Consider the following 18,199-nt stretch of genomic DNA (forward strand, 5'->3'; position numbering starts at 1 on the left):
GATCCAGTTCGAAGACCGGGAAAATGTGCAAGGAACTCTGCCTGGTTTGCAAGGTGAGAACATTAATATCCACCGCAGAGCTAGAACGCAACTGGGAAGAAATGGTCAAAAATAAAGGCAGTGACACAGGCATAGCAAGACAGCAAAGAGAGGCCCTCACAGCTCTATGAAGTAATGGCAACTCAAAAAGGGGGTCTTACAGATGAGGCCCAGGCATGATGATGTCACCTCCTAATCTCCATGTGACACAGGGCTGGGACGCTGGCCTCGCACAACCCATACTTTCACATTTTGAGACCTGCCCTGGTTACTTACCCCTGAAATGCCATTCAGTGCCATTTCTCATCAACAATGAAACCTCCCAAAAAAATCAGCAAAGTGTGGTGTGTCTTGTGTAGCACAAACAATAGAGGGGTGTGACTGGCCAAAACTCCACTGCCTCCTCCAAAGACCAGCTGAGGATCCAAAGAAAAAGCTTCAACCACAGAACCACTAACCACCCATAACCTTCTTCTTACTATTCGTCTTTAAAAAAAACAAAACCCATGACTGTTAAGAGAACTCTTCAAATCCCAAGGGATATGTAAGAAATCACATGGATAATGTCTCATTTGGTTTGCTAAGAATCACCTGATACTGTTGCTAGGTGGTGCTTATAAATAAAAGCATACACTCTAAGACTGTTTTTTTGTTTGTTTTGCTTTTGCTGTAATTAGTGGCCTAGTCAAGCTTCCTCAAATTAAGTGTCATCACTCTAGAACTTAAATAAAACATATGGAACACTTGTCAGCTCAGACAGCCCAATACAGCAGAGGCAGGACCTACCAAAGAAGTTTGGGAACATGTGTGCAGATACGTGCTAGAGCAGCGCTTCTTAAACTGTAAATGTGCATACAAATCACTTGGGGATCTTGTTGAAGTGGAAGCCCTGGTGGTGTAGTGGTTAAGAGCTACAGCTGCTAACCAAAAGGTCAGCAGTTCAAATCTACCAGGCGCTCCTTGGATATTCTATGGGGCAGTCCTACTCTGTCGCTATGAGTTGGAATCAACTCGACAGCAACGGTTTTTTTTTTTTTTTTTCTTCTTGAAGTGCAATTCTAATTCAGCGAGTCTGGGGTGGGCCTGAGACCCTGCATCTCTAACAAGCTCCCAGGTGATCCCATGGACCAGGTGCCTGACAGGGGTCAGCAATTTAGAATGAGAGCCAATCCTAAGTGCCATGCTCACTGAAGTCTAGTTACTATAAGAAAACAGCTGAGAAAATATATTTTGAATTTTGCTATAAAATCTATAAAGGTATGTGATATTGGCAAGAAACATTTATCACTCAACTAACCAAGTACCTAAGGAGCCCTGCCGGTGCAACGGTTAAGCACTTAGCTGCTAACCGAAGCGTTAGTGGTTCCAATCTATCCAGCAGCTCCACAGGAGAAAGACCTGGTGATCTGCTTCCATAAAGATTACAGCCTTGGAAACCCCAAGGGGCAGTTCTACTCTGTCACATGGGGTCACTATGAGTCAGAATCAACATGATGGCGCCCAATAACAACAACCAAGAACCTTCCTCATCAGTTGACAAGTACTGTCCCAGATTCTCTGGCTGGCAAAAGTCAAGGAAATCTGTTCAGCACTGACTGGAGCACCTGTATGGCAGGATTTAACATCAGCAAAGACCTGCCTGCTCAGAGAGAGTAATTTACGTCCTAGAGCTATAGGATAAATATGAGAGGAAGCAATAAAACAAGTAGTAGTAATTTATTCAGAGCTTACAAGTAAGGTCACATAGCCAGGGTCAAAACTGGGATGCAAACCTAAGGTTGGACTCCGGGGCCCACAATCTCAACTACAAGCTGCTCTGCTAGGTACTAGTCACTGGAGGATTCAAGAGAGCATAAAGGAGCAGCTAAAAAAAATAATAAAAAAAATAAAAATAATTTTTTTTTTTTTTAAGGGCACCACCACTTGCAAATATGTGACCCCAGGCAAATATTTTACTTCTGCGTCAGTTTCTTCATCTTGAATACGGGCTAGTAATGGTACCTACACCTCATAGAGCTTTTCTGAAGATTAAATCCAGTAGTCTAAATTATTACTATTGTTGTTAAGTGTCACTGAGTTTGCTCCAACTCATAGCAACCCTGTATACAACAGAACAAAACACTGTCCGATCCTGCGCCATCCTCACAATCATTGCTATGTTTAACTCCACTGTTGCAGCCACTGTGTCAGTCCATCTCATTGAGGGTCTCCCTTTCTTTAAATGACCTCTACTTTACCAAGCATCATGTCCTTTGTCAGGGGTTGGTCCCTCCTAATAACATGTCCAAAGTAAGTGAGACAAAGTCTCAACATTCTTGCTTCCGAGAAGCATTGGCTGTACTTCTTTCAAGAAGGACTTGTTTGTTCTTTGGGCAGTCCACGGTATATGCAATAGTCTTCACCAACACAATAATTCAAACGCATCAATTCTGCATTGGTCTTCCTTATTCATTGTCCAGCTTTCACATGCATATGATACAAGTGAAAATACCATGTTTTCGGTAAAGCGCAATTTAGTCCTCCAAGTGGCATGTTTGCTTCTTAACACCTTAAAGAGGTCTTTTGCAGGAGATTTGCCCAACGCAAAAGGTCCTCTGATTTCTTGACTGTTGCTTCCATGGGTGTTGATTGTGGAGCCAAGTAAAATGAAATCCTTTACAACCTCAATCTTTTCTCTGTTTATCATGCTGCTGGTTATTGGTCCAGTTGTGAGGATTTTTGCTTTCTTCATGTTAAGGAGTAATCCATACTGAAGTCTGTAGTCTTTGATATTTATCAGTAAGTGTTTCAAGTCCTCTTCACTTTCAGCAAGCAAGGTTGCATCATTAGCATACCACAGGTTGTTAACAAGTCGTCCTCCAATCCTGATGTCACCTTCTTCTTCATACAATCCTGCTTCTCAGATTATCCACTCAGCATACAGACTGAACAAGTAAGGTGAAAGGATGCAACTCTGATGCACACCTTTCCTAATTTTAAACCACACAGTAACCTCTTGTTCTGTTCAAATGTCTGCCCCTTGGTCTATGCACAGGTTTCAAACAAACACAATTAAGTGTTCTGGAATTCCCATTCTTCACAATGTTATCCATAATTTGTTATGATCCACACAGTCGAATGCCTTTGCATAGTCGATAAAATACAGATAACACCTTATTGGTATTCTCTGCTTTCTGCCAAGATTAATCTGACATCAGCAATGATATCCCTCGTTCCACATTCTGTTCTGAATCCAGCTGGAATTTCTGGCAGTTCTCTGTCACTGTATTGCTTTATTCATTTTTTAATTATCTTTAGCAAAATTTTACTTGCATGCTATATAAATTATTTTCTTCAATAATTTTTGCATTCTGTTGGATCACCTTTCTTTGAAATGGGCACGTACATAGATAGCTTCCAGTCAGTTGGCCGGGTACCAATCCTCCAAATTTCGTGGCATAAGTGAGTGAGCACCTCCAGCATTGCATCTGTTTGCTGAAACATCTCACTTGGTATGCCATGAATTCTCGAAGCCAGGTTTTCACCACGCCTTCAGTGCAGGTTCGACATCTTCCTTTAGTTTCATCAATTCTAATCATATGCTACCTCCTGAAACGGTTGAATGCCGACCAATTCTTTTTGGTACAGTGACTCTGTGTATTCCTCCCATCTTCTTTTGGTGCTCCCTGCAGCATTCAACATTCTGCCCACAGAACCCTTCAATATTGCAACTCAAGGCTTAAGTTTTTTCATCAGTTCTTTCAAGCTTGAGAAATGCCGAGCATGTTCTTCCCTTTTGGTTTTCTAACTCCAGGTCTTTGCACTTTTCATTAAAATACTTTACTTTGTCTTCTTGAGCTGCCCTTTGAAATCTTCCATTCCGTCCTTTCACTTCATCATTTCTTCCTTTCGCTTTAGCTACTGTATGTTAAAGAGCAAGACTCAGATTAACTTCTGACATCCATTTTGGTCTTTTCTTTCTTTCCTGTCTTTTTAACGACCTCTTGCTTTCTTCATGTCTGATGTCTTTGATGTCATCCCATAACTTGTTTGGATTCAGTCATTAGTGTTCAATGTGTCATTTGGTCATTAGTGTTCAATGGGTCAAATCTATTCTTGAGATGGTCTCTAAATTCAAGTGGGATATACTCAAGGTTGTACTTTGGCTCTTGTGGACTTGTTTTCATTTTCTTCAGCTTCAATTTGAACTTGCACAGGAGCAACCGATGGTCTGTTTCACAGTCAGTCCCCGGACTTTTATGACTGATGATATTAAGCTTCTCCATGATCTCTTTCCATAGATGTAGCCAATTTGATTCCTGTGTTTTCCACCCGGGTGAGGTCCATGTGTACAGTCACCATTTAAGTTGTTGAAAAAAGGTATTCCAATGAATAAGTCATTGGTCTTGCAAAATTTTACCATGAGATCTCCAACATTGTTTCTATCACCAAGGCCATATTTTCCAACTACCAGTCTTTTTGCATTCCAATCACCAGTAATTATCAATGCATCTTGACTGCATGTCTGATCAATTTCAGACTGTAGAAGTTGGTAAAAATCTTCAGTTTCCTCGTCTTTGGCATTAGTGGTTGGTGCATCAATTTGAATAACAGTCCTGTTAACTGGTCTTCCTTGTAGGCGTACTGATGTTATCCTGTCACTGACAGCATCGTACTTGAGGACAGATCCTGAAATGTTCTTTTTGACAGTGAACGCAATGCCATTCCTCTTCACTTTATCATTCCCAGCATAGCAGACCATATGACTGTCCAATTCAAAATGGCCTATACCATCCATTTCAGCTCACTAATGCCTAGGGTATCGATCTTCAAGCATTTGATTTCATTTTTGACAACTTCCAATTTTCCTGGATTCACGGTTCGTACATTCCACTTTCTGATTATTAATGGATGCTTGCAGCTGTTTCTTCTCATTTTGAGTCATGATATATTAGAAAATCAAGGTCCCAAAAGCTTGACTCACTCCATCCACATCACTAAGGTTGACTCTACTTTGAGGAGGCAAAATACTCCACAGGAGTATTCTGAATGCCTTCCAACCTGAGAGGCTCATCTTCCAGAACTATATCAGACAATGTTCCACTGCTATCCATAAGGTCTTCACTGGCCGATTTTTTCAGAAGAAGATTGCCAGGTTCTTCCTTCCTAGTCTGTCTTAGTCTGGAAGCTCCACTGAAGCCTGTTCACCAATGGTAACCCTGCTAGTATCTGAAATATTGCTGGCATAGCTTCCAGCATCACAGCCACACACAACCCACCACAGTACAACAAACTGACAGACGAGTGGTGAGGTAGTCTAAAAAAAGTACTTAAGATAGTATCCACCACATAGTAAATGCCTCAGTAAATGTTTTACTGTTTTTATGATTAAAAAAACTCCATGGCTGTAGTTGAGGAGACAGAATGGAACCAAGGATGGGGTGGAATAAGGAAAAGTTTTTACCTATGGTCAAATGGTGAATTTACAGAGCCAAAAGAAAAAGGCCTCCCTTTCCCACTGATCACAGAGGCTACAAGGAAAAGTATAAACTGTACTTAGAATTACAAAAGAAACTGGCCTCTACGTAGAAGGTAGCAGGAAAGGCCTAAAAGAGCTAGGTGGCACATTGTGTTTGACTATATTGTACCAAACCTCTATAGTTAACAGAGCAATTCCAGCCCCTCCAAGACCAAACAGTTGACTCACAGACATTACAGAGACAGAGTATGGCTACAGTCAGTTAACTGACAACAGCAAACACTTTGAATTCCACAGGTCTAGACCTTAGGCAAGAAGGTCCCCTATTTTCTTGGTTGGTGATAGGGGACACTACCCCTGCCAGCAGTGTCAGAACCTGGCCAGAGAGACTTCTGTTTTGGAACTAAAGGCGTGTTTTATTGACATGGTCATTCAACAACACACTTATTCAGAACCTGCCGACTCCAGGCTGATCAAGGACCAAGGGCAGCACAGGGCTGCGGGGATAAACCAGTCCCCTTCCTGTCTGTTCAAGGCCCTCCTACCAGCCTGAAAGCAGAAACACAACTTGGCAGTAGTTGCGTCTTACAATTAAAAGTCTAATATTTAAATTCAGCATAGAGACAAAGATCTCAAATAAGTTAGGATTTTGACCTAAGAAAATGTAACAGGAATGAAGATGTAACACTAGTTCTAAAACAAGGCTGACCCCTGTGCTGGATGTAAGTGGGAAATGGTGACACATGTCCTACTCTGAAGACCAATCTATGAAAATCAGTGCACGTAAATTATGGGGCGGCAGACACTACTGGCCACCTACCAATCTCTCTTCTTGTCCCCTCCTTACTCACTGGCCCAACTCCAGTTGTGTTCACAGCTACAATGTATGCAGCTTAAAAAAAAGACAGTGACCAGCCTCCCTTGCGGCATGAGGTGGCCACATGACAGTTCTGGCAACTAAGAAGATAAAAGTTAAGCCACTTGATGGAGTTTCTAGGGTAGCTCTTTAAAGGGGAAGATTTGGCTGCCACTGCTCTTTTGTCCTCTGTGGGTCTCCTTTCTCCTGCCTAGAACAGGAACAGGACACAGAAGGTGGAGCCGCCATCTTGCATGGAGGAACCAAAGCATTAATATGAAAATGAACACCACATGCTAAGAATGGCTGAACAGAACAGCAGAAAGAACGTGGTTCCTGTCAGCATCGTAGCACCCCACACAGTCCTGGGTTGCTGATCTCCTGACTTCTTTCACAAGAGAAAAATCAAACTCCCATTTGGTAAATCCACTGTCAGCTGGGTTTTCTGTTACATGCAGCTGAACCTACTCTTATGCGATATCTACTGTAAAAGATCATTTGTTTTGCAAAAGCCTTGCTGAATTATTCCACAGGCAAGGTGCTATGAGCTATTAATTAATTTGATTTACAAATAATTTTCCTGACGCACACCTAATATATATAATCAGGCCCACATACTGGATGACTCCCCCCCCCCATTAACATACAGTAATAACTCACAGCACAAGAATCCTGAAGATCTATTCATAAATGTGGTGGTGATTCTGAGTGTGCTCCAGGTGTCGCCCTGGAAGCACCTCCTGACAAGGTATAGTGGAAACCGCCTGGGGCCAAACCCTGCCCTGCTACTTCCCAGCCATGTGACATCGGTCAAGGTACTTAACCTCTCTGTCCCTCAGTTTCCTCAACTGCAAAACGGGAATAAGAGTCCCTACCTCAAAGGGTGGCTGTGCATATTAAATGAATTCATAATTATACAAAGCTTAGACCTGTGTCTGACACACTGCTGACATTTACTGCGTATTTACTACTGTGATGATAAAATTGGAGACAGTATGGATAAAAATTAATAATAAAAGCCAGAAGAATAAATTTATTCTTTAGATACCAACTTGGGTCTTAATGCTTGCGTCTAATAACACTGACATGAAAGTAAGCTGTGGGTTGTGACCAGGTTTACAGTTTCAAATCTTAGTCTTTCTGCGGTGCTCATAATCACCATACCCACACTCACACAATGCCAAGAGTAGCAAAGTCTACATGAAGAGCTGCTTATCAGTAGGGTGTATTTATAAAATGGGGGTTGAGTAGGGAGGTTAGCAAAGAACTAAAAATAGTCCTACAAGCAAACAAGTTCTCATAAACCAATAGCCTGTTAAAAAGTCAATACTTTTACATCATTACTGTTCAAGTAATGTGTCATGCATTGTGGGTAAATGCAGCCTCTTACCCTCTAACAATTAACCACAGACACACATGCTCATTTTCTCCTTTTTAGATTCTAACACAGAAAGTATCCAGGTCATTCTATGAGGCTGTACTTAGAGTCCAAAGGGCACAGCAGAGGCGTATCTTAAGGTATGGCAGGTATGGCTCTGTCCTGGATGCCACCTGAAGGTGGGGAATGCTACCGAGCAGTTTCTATTAATCTGTTACAGCCCAACGTCCTTCCTCCAGCACGGCAGACGCAGGCTGGGGTGTGGTACGCAGACAGGGGGCACTTGGCCCGGCACAAGTCCACGGGGGTGCCAGGGGAGGCGCGGAGTAACATTCCGAGGCACCACAAATATGAAAGGCGCCCGACCGAGGCAGCCGGACAACGGAGGGGACAGCATTTCTCCTGAGGCTTCGCTGCTATCAACGTCTACTCATCGTGAAATGGGGGAGGGGGGCATAACGCGGAGATGACCCCTGGGTGCTCCTTACCCTCGCTAGGCCCCTGGGGGGCGCCGTTTCAGGCTTGCCATTGTCGCTATTTTCAGTTGATAACGCCTCAGGGGCACAGCATTTGGCATAAAGCTGCCAAGTGCTCGCTAGCCACAGGTATGTAACCTAATCGGCATCTAATGCCTGGGCCACCAGGGTGTTGAACGTCAGTAACTGCTCTTTCAGGTCTGGAGGAAACTTCTAGATGAAAGCAATCTCAAGGCAACTGGATGCAAAAAACACGTTTTAATCTGCTCTTCCTTTAGATGCTAAACAAGCATAACAGGATGTGAATTTACACTTCTCCTCTCCCAATCCCAAGAGGGACCAAAAAAAAAAGTCACAAATCTTAAGGGTGCAAAGATCACACTCCATAATCTTACGGTGTGCTTGTTACCACTTTCTGCTTGTACAATATCAAGCAGGCTGGCAGAGGCTCAGGGAAGCAAAAGTGATGAGATTTAACCCTTTCTTTACTCTAGAGCAGTACCATCCAATAGGACTATTGTGTCAGCCACAAATGTGATCTATGAGTGTAGTTTTAAATTTTCTAGCAGCCACAATTAAAAATGTAAAAACAAACTGGTTAATTTTTAGTAATAAATTTAGTTACGCAACCCATTATATCCATAAATACTACAACACACAATAAATACATTAAACTATTCATGAGATATTTTATGTTCTTTTTCACAGCAAGTCTTCAAACCCAGTGTGATCTGTACACTGACGGCACATTTCAATTCTGACTAGCAACATTTCAAGGGCTCAATAGTCACACGCAGGTACCAGCTACTTTAAAGGCTAGCACCACCCTGTTGCTGTTGTTGGGTGCCATCGAGTCGATTCCAACTCACAGCGACCCCGTGTGACAGAGTAGAACTGCCCCCATAGGGTTTTTTAGGCTGTAAACTTTATGGAAGCAGATTGCCAGGTCCTTCTCCTGTGGAGCCGCTGGGGGGGTCAGAATGACCTTTTGGTTAGCAGCCAAGCACTTAACCATTGCATCACTCTCCAAAAAAAACCACCGTGTGTAGTCGATTCTGACTCATAGCCACCCTGTAGACAGAGCAGAACTGACCCATAGGGTTTTCAAGGCTTTAATCTTTAAGAAAGCCAACTGCCACATCCTTCTCCCAAAGAGCGGCGAGTGGGTTCCAACTGCCAACCTTTTGATGAGCTGGTGAGCGCTTAACCACTGTGCCACCAGGGCTCCTTTTAGGACCACTCTACAGGTCAAATATTGCTGACAGTATATCAGTTCCATAAGCGGCCTGTATGTTGGACATACAAGCGAATAGATCAGTTAGTCTCAGAGGAGAGGCAAGTTGCTAGATGGAGCAATTTGACAGCATCTGAGGATGGGGGAACACAGCCCATTTCTAAGCAGGGTATTTGTAGCTTTCGAGTTACCTTGTACCTCCTACTATCAACGCTGTTTACTCTTTACCCAGGCAAACCTAATCACCAATTTACAAGTGTTTGTCTTTTTATCTTCATTTTAAGTAAGAGCCCATGAAATGTGATCCCTGACAAACCTCTTCTCAGGCAGGAGGTCATCCCTTCCCTTCTCCCAGGGGCTCAGGAAACAGACACGACCCACAGCACATGCAACCCGTGTAAGACAGCCCATCCCAGGCAACACTGCACCAGCATGGAAATGACATGTGGAGATGATGGGTTGTCACCGTGCCATGACCATGGGTGAGACAGTTTGAAGATGACCTGATCTTACCAGTATTACCTACCTCACAGGCTTACTGTGATGACCAAGGGCAATAAGAGAGAGCGCTTAGCAAACTGTAAAGCGCTATACAATTCTAGTTACTATTACTGAGAGAGGACACCATTCCTCACCTAGAAGAGTAGATAGAAGAAAAAGAAAGGAAAAAAAATAGTAACTTGAAACACAGAGATGTTGAATTGGGGGGCGGGGGAGTCCATGAAAATATACTACCTTTGGTGGACTTTGTTCTCTTAGAAGAGTACAAAGAGGCTTGAGGGCATCTATCGCCTTTCCCTCAAATTCTTAGGAGACGCTAAAAACTAAGCAAGGCAGCTAAGGATACAAGTTTCTACCCCTGCTGACCACCACCGCTCTTCCTCATCCCCAATACTATATAACTCAAAAAACTGTGGCTCAAACAGTTGAAGTTCTCCTTCCCAATTCTTAAATGCGGTCTAAAAATGCCGCTCCCGCCAGGGGTACTGGCACTTTCCTAAAGCAAAAGTGGCCGGCTCCGGAGGAGTCCTGGCTCAAGGTTTCTCACCCGCGCAAGCGCCACAACGTTGGCTCTTGTGCTGCCCTGTCGCTTTCTCCAAAAAAAACAGAAAGGCTCGGCGGGCCGCCGGCGTCCCTTACCTGTCCAACCGCCCCGTCAAGCCTGTGGATTGCTCTGGGCAGCCGGCATTTACGACGTCTGCAGGAGGCACCCACACAAAGGCGCCTTGTGCCTCTGCGCTCGACGATGGGTCGCCGGGCACTGCACCCGGGCAGGGCAAGGAGGGCGCCACCCGCCGGCATCCCCAACCCTAATCCTCCAGAAAAAGACCACCCCTTCTCTTCGCTTTCAAGGTGGGGCTCCCTCGCCGTGCCACAACCTGTACCCCAACATGAACAGCTCGAAGCTGGCAAAAGAGGGGGGTGCACAGGCCACGCGGAAGAAGTTCGTACCGTCAACACGCTGCGTTTTCAAAGCGACCCGACGGCAGGCGGAGCTGAGCACCCCTTCCCCAGCCCCCAGGTTCCCCATCCCCGGCTGGAGGAATCGGGGCCCCCAGGTCCGCTCACCTCTAGTCCAGTCCACCACTTGTTTGGGGCTCCACTTGGTCACGGGCTCCATGGTAAATGGCTGCGCTCCAGCTGGGCTAGAGCGTCGGCGTAAAGTCCTGGAGCCTGCGCCCCGGGTCCCTTCTAGGGTGGGCGCGCCCCCGGCTGGTCCCTGCGCTCCGGAGCCCTCCGTCAAGGCTGCATGGCGCGGTCAGTGGGTCATCCCAGTGTGGCTCGGCGACACACGGGACAGCTGTGCGGCTCCTCCTCCAGCTGCCACCGTTCAGCCGGGGCTCCTCCTCCTCCTTCTCCTCTGGCGCCTCCGGGAGTCAGGGCACAGCTGCTGCTCCTGGCGGCGGTGGCGGCGGCGACCCAGACCCTCCGGCCTGGGCTCGGGACCCTCCCTCCGCCCACCGGGCTGGCCCTGGGCCCAGGGCCACTTCCTCCAGCTCCGGAGGCGCGCGGACCCTTCCGACTTCCCTTCAGGGCGGCGCTCGCCCGGCTCCCGGCTCCGTGTGCGCCCGCGTCCCGAGCTTCCCGCCCGGCCTCCGCTGGCGCCGCGCTCCCGGGGTGCGCGGAGAGGACGAGCGCGCTCGGGTTACAAGTCCCTACTGGCGACGCCGGGAACCAAGTAGGAGCGGGGCGGGGGCGGGGGCGGGGGCGGGGGCGGGGGCGGGGCGGGGCGGGGCGAAACTCGGGGCGGGGCTCCGGGCTCCTCCTCCCGCCGCGCGCTCCCTGCGTGGGGCGGGCGGCGGGGCGCGCGGGCTTCCCTGGAGCCCCGCGCGGGGTGCGTCCGTGGGCTGCTGCCTGCAGGGCGGTCCGTCTCCGTGCGAGCAGCGAGACTCTGAGAGAAAGTAGGAGGAGGATCTGCCTGTTCTGTTCACGGGGAGTGCTTTGTAACACAGTATCGTTCTGTGAGGAAGCCCTCCTCGTGGTAAAAAACCTCTTAAAGCAAAATAGCTGTATTCGTATTTTGGAGAAAAGAGTAATCATTTAACTCTCCCCTGTTACAATGCTACTCCAGTGGTATTTCTACTTCGCCACTGAAGTTAATCCTGATAAACCGGTAAGTGGGACGTTTAGGGTTATATATTGCTGGATGGTAATGTTCACGTTTGCAGAGTGCGCTAACGATGCCGGTCTGGGTAAGTCATGAACGGTGAGGAGAAAGTTGTTAGCCGGCCAAAACACAGGGTGCGCACGATTTTAACTGACTGACATGGGGCGGGCCCTCCCTCCAAGCTCAGAGGACTCAATCTAGAGCCACAGTTAACTATGAATTGGAAGAAAATCCCAAATTCAGGCATCTGCCCCTCCTCCTTCAAGCCTTCCCTGAATCCCCTCCCCAGCCCAGTGAACTTTGCCTCCTATCCACGCTTAGAGTTTCTTTTGCCACTTAATAATTCCTACTTTCAGTTATGGTTATTTATTTACATGTTCTCTTGGAAAACTGTTAACCCGTTGAGGGCAGAACCTACCTGATACTACATAGTTTTCTCTCCTCTCCCGTTACTGATGCCCAGCTCCAAGCACCCAGCACGGTTTGGAAGTGTGGTTGTATCTATTCATTCTCTAGGTACCTGTGGACGCCTCCCCTGTGCCAGCCACTGCATCCCTTAACTGTGTGTTGAATTGTGTGGTATGTACTATGTAAACAGGTCTGGACACAGAAGTTGGGAAGATGGCTAGCAGCAGAATGAAGCACCTGTCGTGTGCTGTTATGAGCTGGAGTAAGCAAGCAGAAGAAACTATTAAAGAAAATAAAACACCAGGCCCCCTCCCCCATGCAATTTATGTGTGGGACTGAGGAACCAACCATAGCAACACAGAGACGTGCCCCTATCAAATACAGTAAAACCTGCAAAAGCCAGAACCTGTGTGAGGCAGAAACCTGTCAGAGAAGGAAAGCTTAAATATTTTCCACAAAAACAAGTGATAGAAGTGGTAGGCTTGCACCCTGACAAAGGCAGAAAACTTTCAAGACCCAGACAAACGAGGAGCTCCTGCTCTCGCGGGTTTCTCATTCACACTGTATAGTGATTCTGTTTTGAGCAATAGACATTGGCAGAGCAAGAAACTTAGCAGAGGCTATGGCAGAACTCCTGGTAGAGTCGTTGTTCCTGGTGTGGGGGGGCGGGGAGATAACCTTTAAACTTACTATCATCTATCGTTAACCGTCTTTTTGGCCGTAAGTACGGATAAATGAAGCCAGTCTCATCCACAGATTTAGTTACAGCTGTCACTTCGTACTGTGTCATGTTTGATTATGAATAGGGTGACCACATACTTTATCTCCAAACCAAGTCACTTCTGTGTTTGAAAGGAGATGCTATCAATAATCCCGTTGGGATAGCGTGAATAAATCAGGTCACATAGTCCCTGTAATTAGGAAGAGAAACCAGGTGTTAATGATTTTGCCATAGAATTTTACTGGATATTTTCACAGTGTTTTCAAGTTCATTTGCATCAGTCATTACTGGGGAGTGAAATGCTAAAATGGTGGGAGCCAAGCAAGGGTTTGCAAAATTCCACCCCTTTCCGTCAACATGATCTTCTGTATTCATCACAGCTAAAGGCGAAAGCCATGCTCAGATCTCTAACCGGAAGACCAATTAACCATCTAAATGAATTACTATATTTACACTTCAAGTCCTAAAGGCTAATTACTATTTAAATAAGGCCTCCTACCTTAATTATAGCTGTTAGCATGTGAAAGGAAGACCTGCCTTCCAGTCGGAAACACAAACTTGGAGAAATCCAGAGTCACTACTGACTTATAATAAAGGCAGAGTCTTAGATACATAGCTTTGGAAAGTAACATCTGTACGAAATCATCTCTAAACTGGCTCATTTTTCTTCTCTGCGAGCTATAATCTGTAGGCTCTAGTATTTGCGTTGCATATGCACACATGTTACCAAACTGCAGCCTTGACATCCTCTTCAGAAGCAGGAACTCTTCATTTGAACCCTGATGGCTGCCACAGCGCCTTGCACATAACAAAAAGCTGACTGCACCTTTTTTTAATCGGAATGAATTCTTAGAAGAACTGATCCTAGAACCCAGGTTTCCTTGATTTCTCTTTCCAGTTTCTTTATTTTCCTGACTTTGGGTCTACTTAAATATTTAGGTCATGTATTCAGTCAATGAAATGTATATGAAATATGCACAAGGCACTGAACTAGGCACTAGGAAGATTCAGAAATGAATGCAGAGCAGCCTCTATAGATCAAACCCATCATGAGATTTTCCGAGGAGTTAGTCTTCTGTCGTCTTTAATCAGAGGGATGTGTCCTGGTAGACCCAGAAAAAGGAATTCTAAGGATCAATGTGATATTAACATTTTAGGCCAATCTACATGGGACAAGCTGGTTTGTGATTGGGTGCTAACTTAAGGTTGTCAGTTCAAACCCACCCGGAGGCAGCCCAGAGGAAAGAGCTGGTGATCTGCTTGAGAGGTCACAGACTTGAAAACCCTATAGAGCATAGTTCTACTCTGACACAAATGGGGTCACCATAAGTGGGAATCAACTCCACGGCAACTGTAAAATATATATATGTATATAATTAAAATTTTTCTTTGAAAACTAGGGATGGAACATTTTGGATTAGTGGTTATTAATATAATTTATTTAATAACTCCCCCCCCCAAAAAAAACCAAACCCATCACTGTTGAGTTTATTCCAACTCGTAGCGACCCTATAGGGTAGAGCAGAACTGCCCCATACAGTTTCCAAGGCTGTAGTCTTTAGAGAAACAGACTGCCACATCTTTCTCTCACACAGCAGCTGGTGGGTTTGAGCCGCCAACCTTAATAACCACAGAAGCAAAATAAGCAAAATTTTATACAATGAGTTATTAATCTGTAAAGACCCAACTCTTTCCCAAGTTCAAAAAAATGTTTTCCAGAATGAAAAAAAAGTAGTAATAATGATAAAGTAAGCTAATCCAAATATTCAATTTTATTTCCCAATCTGTAGATCCTTGTCATTTTCTTCCTATCACATTGCTTTTTTACTATTTTCAGAGCATTCAAATTTAATGTTTTCTTCACATATAATTGTTTCCTGCACGTCTCATGTCATGTTATCTTTCATCATGAGATATCCCGAACAATTCTGCAAATTGCTGCCTGGGAAATGTCCTGCAGTTAGAGCTAAGCACTCTTATCTATGACATTACCTCACTGCAAAGTCATCGCTTAACTGTGTTATCCAGGCTGCTGATGATCTTGTCTTTCATTCAATTCCATTTGTTCTGGATACTTCACACCATGGTAGTGTAGTTATCACTGTAAATACACCAGGTTCCCGATCAGATAATTCAGGTAGCAAAGACCGCAAAGGGTTGGTTTTGTGTGTGTGTGTGGTTTTGGTTTGGTTTTGTTTCTTTTTTGTCTCACAAATGGTATTCTACTTATTCAAATTCTTTGGATCATTTAGGTACAGTCATTAAATCATACTATAGTAGGATGGAGCCCTGGTGGTACAGTAGTTAAGAGCTCAGGCTGCTAATCAAAAAGGTAGGTAGTTCGAATCCACTAGCCACTCCTTGGAAACTGTATGGGGCAGTTCTACTCTGTCCTATAGGATCGCCGTGAGTCAGAATCAACTCAACGGCAACAGGTTTGGGTTTATTTTTTATAGTAGGAAAGCTGATATTTGGCTTTCTTTTACTGAGCCCTACTATAATTCAAAGACCAATGTTAATTGGTTAAATATTCAAAGAGCTCACCTAGCTGGTAAAAATCATATTTGGAGAAGTCGATTAAATCATGTGTTTCTAATGGAAAAAAAAATCCTTAGCACTACTAAATTCTATGTTCAAGGATTTATAGCCGTAGTTTAAGAGTTGGTATATGAGGCAGCACCCACCAAAGAGCTGTGCTTCCTTACCCTCATGTGCTACAGCAGCTAATAAAGGAGCGAGCTACAAAGAAGGAACTTTCAGTCCTACGTCTTTACCCATTGATTTATGCTGCTATTCGTTCCAGCTATCAAGTTGCAGAGTGTCCAAAAAGAACAGAGTGCCTTTCCCACCAGTTGTTCTCGCAGTATCAATTTAACTCTGTGGGATTCATAATCTCTGAGCAAGTATATATAATCCAAGAGTTTCAGACTCAGTGATTTTTGCTTCAAACATAAGTTCCGTGTTGACAACAACAGACAAAAGCTCAGATTAAAAAAAAAATTTTTTTTTCAAGTCATTTTAGACCTAAAAGGAAAACCGTAAATAAGTTAGGCCAAGTAAACTCTTATCATAAGAACTAAAACAGATTTGAGTACCATAAACACACTAAACTAAAATTTTAAAAGAAATTTTCTCTAAATCAGTAACAAGAAGAACATTTAAAAAAGTGTGTTTATTTACTACTTTATATTTTTCTAATTTGAGTTTGACATAACAGAAATAAATGCCATTTCAAATCAAATAGAAATGTATATACAAATATTCCAGATTATAATCAAGCAGCTTTAAGGAGCTTTGCCACCACTCGTCTGTCTGTCTGTCCTACTGTGGCGGCTTACGCTTTGCTGTGATGCTGCAAGCTGTAACCCTGGTATTTCACATACCAGCAGGATCGCCCGTGCTGGACAGGTTTCAGTGGAGCTTCCAGGCTGAGACAGACTAGGAAAAAGGACCACCAGGTGATCTACTTCTAAAAAAATGGACCAGTGAAAACCTTAGGAATAGCAGCAGAACATTATCTGATATCGGGCAAGAAGATAAGCGAAAAGCACTCAAAATAGAAAAGAGCTGCCTCCTCAAAGTAGAGTTGACCTTGATGATGTGAATGGAGTAAAGCTTCTGGGACCTTATTTGCTGATGTGGCATGACTCAAAATGAAAACAAACAACTGAAAACAGCCATTAATAATCAGAACATGAACTGTACGAAATATGAATCTAGGAAAATTGGAAATCATCAAAAATGAAATGGAATGCATAAACGTCAATATCCTAGGCATTAGTGAACTGAAATGGACTGGTATTGGCCGTTTTGAATCAGTTAATCGTATGGTCTACTATGCCAGGAATGACAAATTGAAGAGAAATGGCTTCATGTTCACCATCCAAAAGAACATTTCAAGACCTATCCTGAAGTCCAACGCTGTCAGTGATAGGATAATATCCATACACCTACAAGGAAGACCGGTGTATCCATTTCAAGACTGGCTGGACGTTGTCTCATGTACTTTGGACATTTTATCAGGAGGGACCAGTCCCTGGAGAAGGCCATCGTGCTTCATAAACAGAGGGTTGGTGAAAAAGAGGAAGACTCTCAACAAGATGGATTGACACAGTGGCTGCAAAAATGGGCTCAAGCATAACAATGATTGTGAGGATGACGCAGGACCAGGCAGTGTTTCGTTCTGTTGTACATAGGGTCGCTATGAGTCAAACTACTGGACAGCACTTAACAACAACAACAACAGTGAACTTTGAGTTCAATCAAAAAGTTGTTTGTGCTTCCATTACTTAGGTACAATTACATGCAGAGAAAGAAATTATCTTCTAGTTTCAGCCTACTGAGAGTATTTAAATTCTGTAGCCATTACCAGTCAACACTTCCAGATTTTCGCTAAAAGCACATTTATGCTTCCTATTTGGGTTCCTTAGACATTTGAACCTACAATAAGATCCTATTCCTTAATTCACCACAACCAGCCCCTGCATTAGGAAATGCTGTAATCATCTGGGAGAGGGAGAGGTGGAAAGAAAGAGAACATACTAGAAAAACAGGAAGCGTTTCAGTCTACTTAAACATCAAAAAGGAAAGGATGAAAAACAATACCAATTGGTGTTTTCCTGTAGGGAGTCAGATGATTCCATATGGTTTTGAGAGCAATCCCAAAGGTCTCATTGAGCAAGAAAACTCCCACTTGCTGCCAAAAATTTAGCAAAATGGTTGTTAAAATTCACAACCTGCTAGCCAATGCTTTGCCTCAAGAGCAACAGTAATTGTTTTGCAGTGTGCATTACACTCTGGAGAAAGTTCCCAGATCAAATCTCATTTTCCATGTGAATTTCATGTAAGTTTTGCTTCTAGTTACAGAGGAATGGCATCATAGCCATCTATTTTCTAATCTTTTTCCTTCTCCCAGACTTAGTCCCAGAGAAGCAGCTGGGGGCCCCCAGGAGCCAGAGACAGCCCTCAGTTTACAGAACGACAGAAAGCCCTTTGATGATGAAATCTGTGGTACATGAGTC

At 44.2% G+C, this 18,199-nt stretch overlaps 1 protein-coding gene across 2 annotated transcripts in view; it reads right to left on the reverse strand.

Moving 5' to 3' along the window:
* Positions 1-11,608, reverse strand: part of CNKSR3 (CNKSR family member 3) — a 111,419-nt gene extending 99,811 nt beyond the window's left edge. Inside the window, exon 1 of one of the 2 annotated variants that reach the window (XM_049904127.1) lies at positions 11,011-11,608. In XM_049904127.1, the coding sequence (XP_049760084.1) occupies positions 11,011-11,062 (52 nt within the window). In that variant the 5' untranslated portion in view covers positions 11,063-11,608. The remainder of the gene's footprint in view (positions 1-11,010) is intronic. The other variant, XM_049904136.1, reaches the window with a different exon arrangement.
* Positions 11,609-18,199: the final 6,591 nt, after the last annotated feature.

This window comes from Elephas maximus, chromosome 1, assembly GCF_024166365.1.
Source record: "Elephas maximus indicus isolate mEleMax1 chromosome 1, mEleMax1 primary haplotype, whole genome shotgun sequence".
NCBI lineage: Eukaryota > Metazoa > Chordata > Mammalia > Proboscidea > Elephantidae > Elephas > Elephas maximus.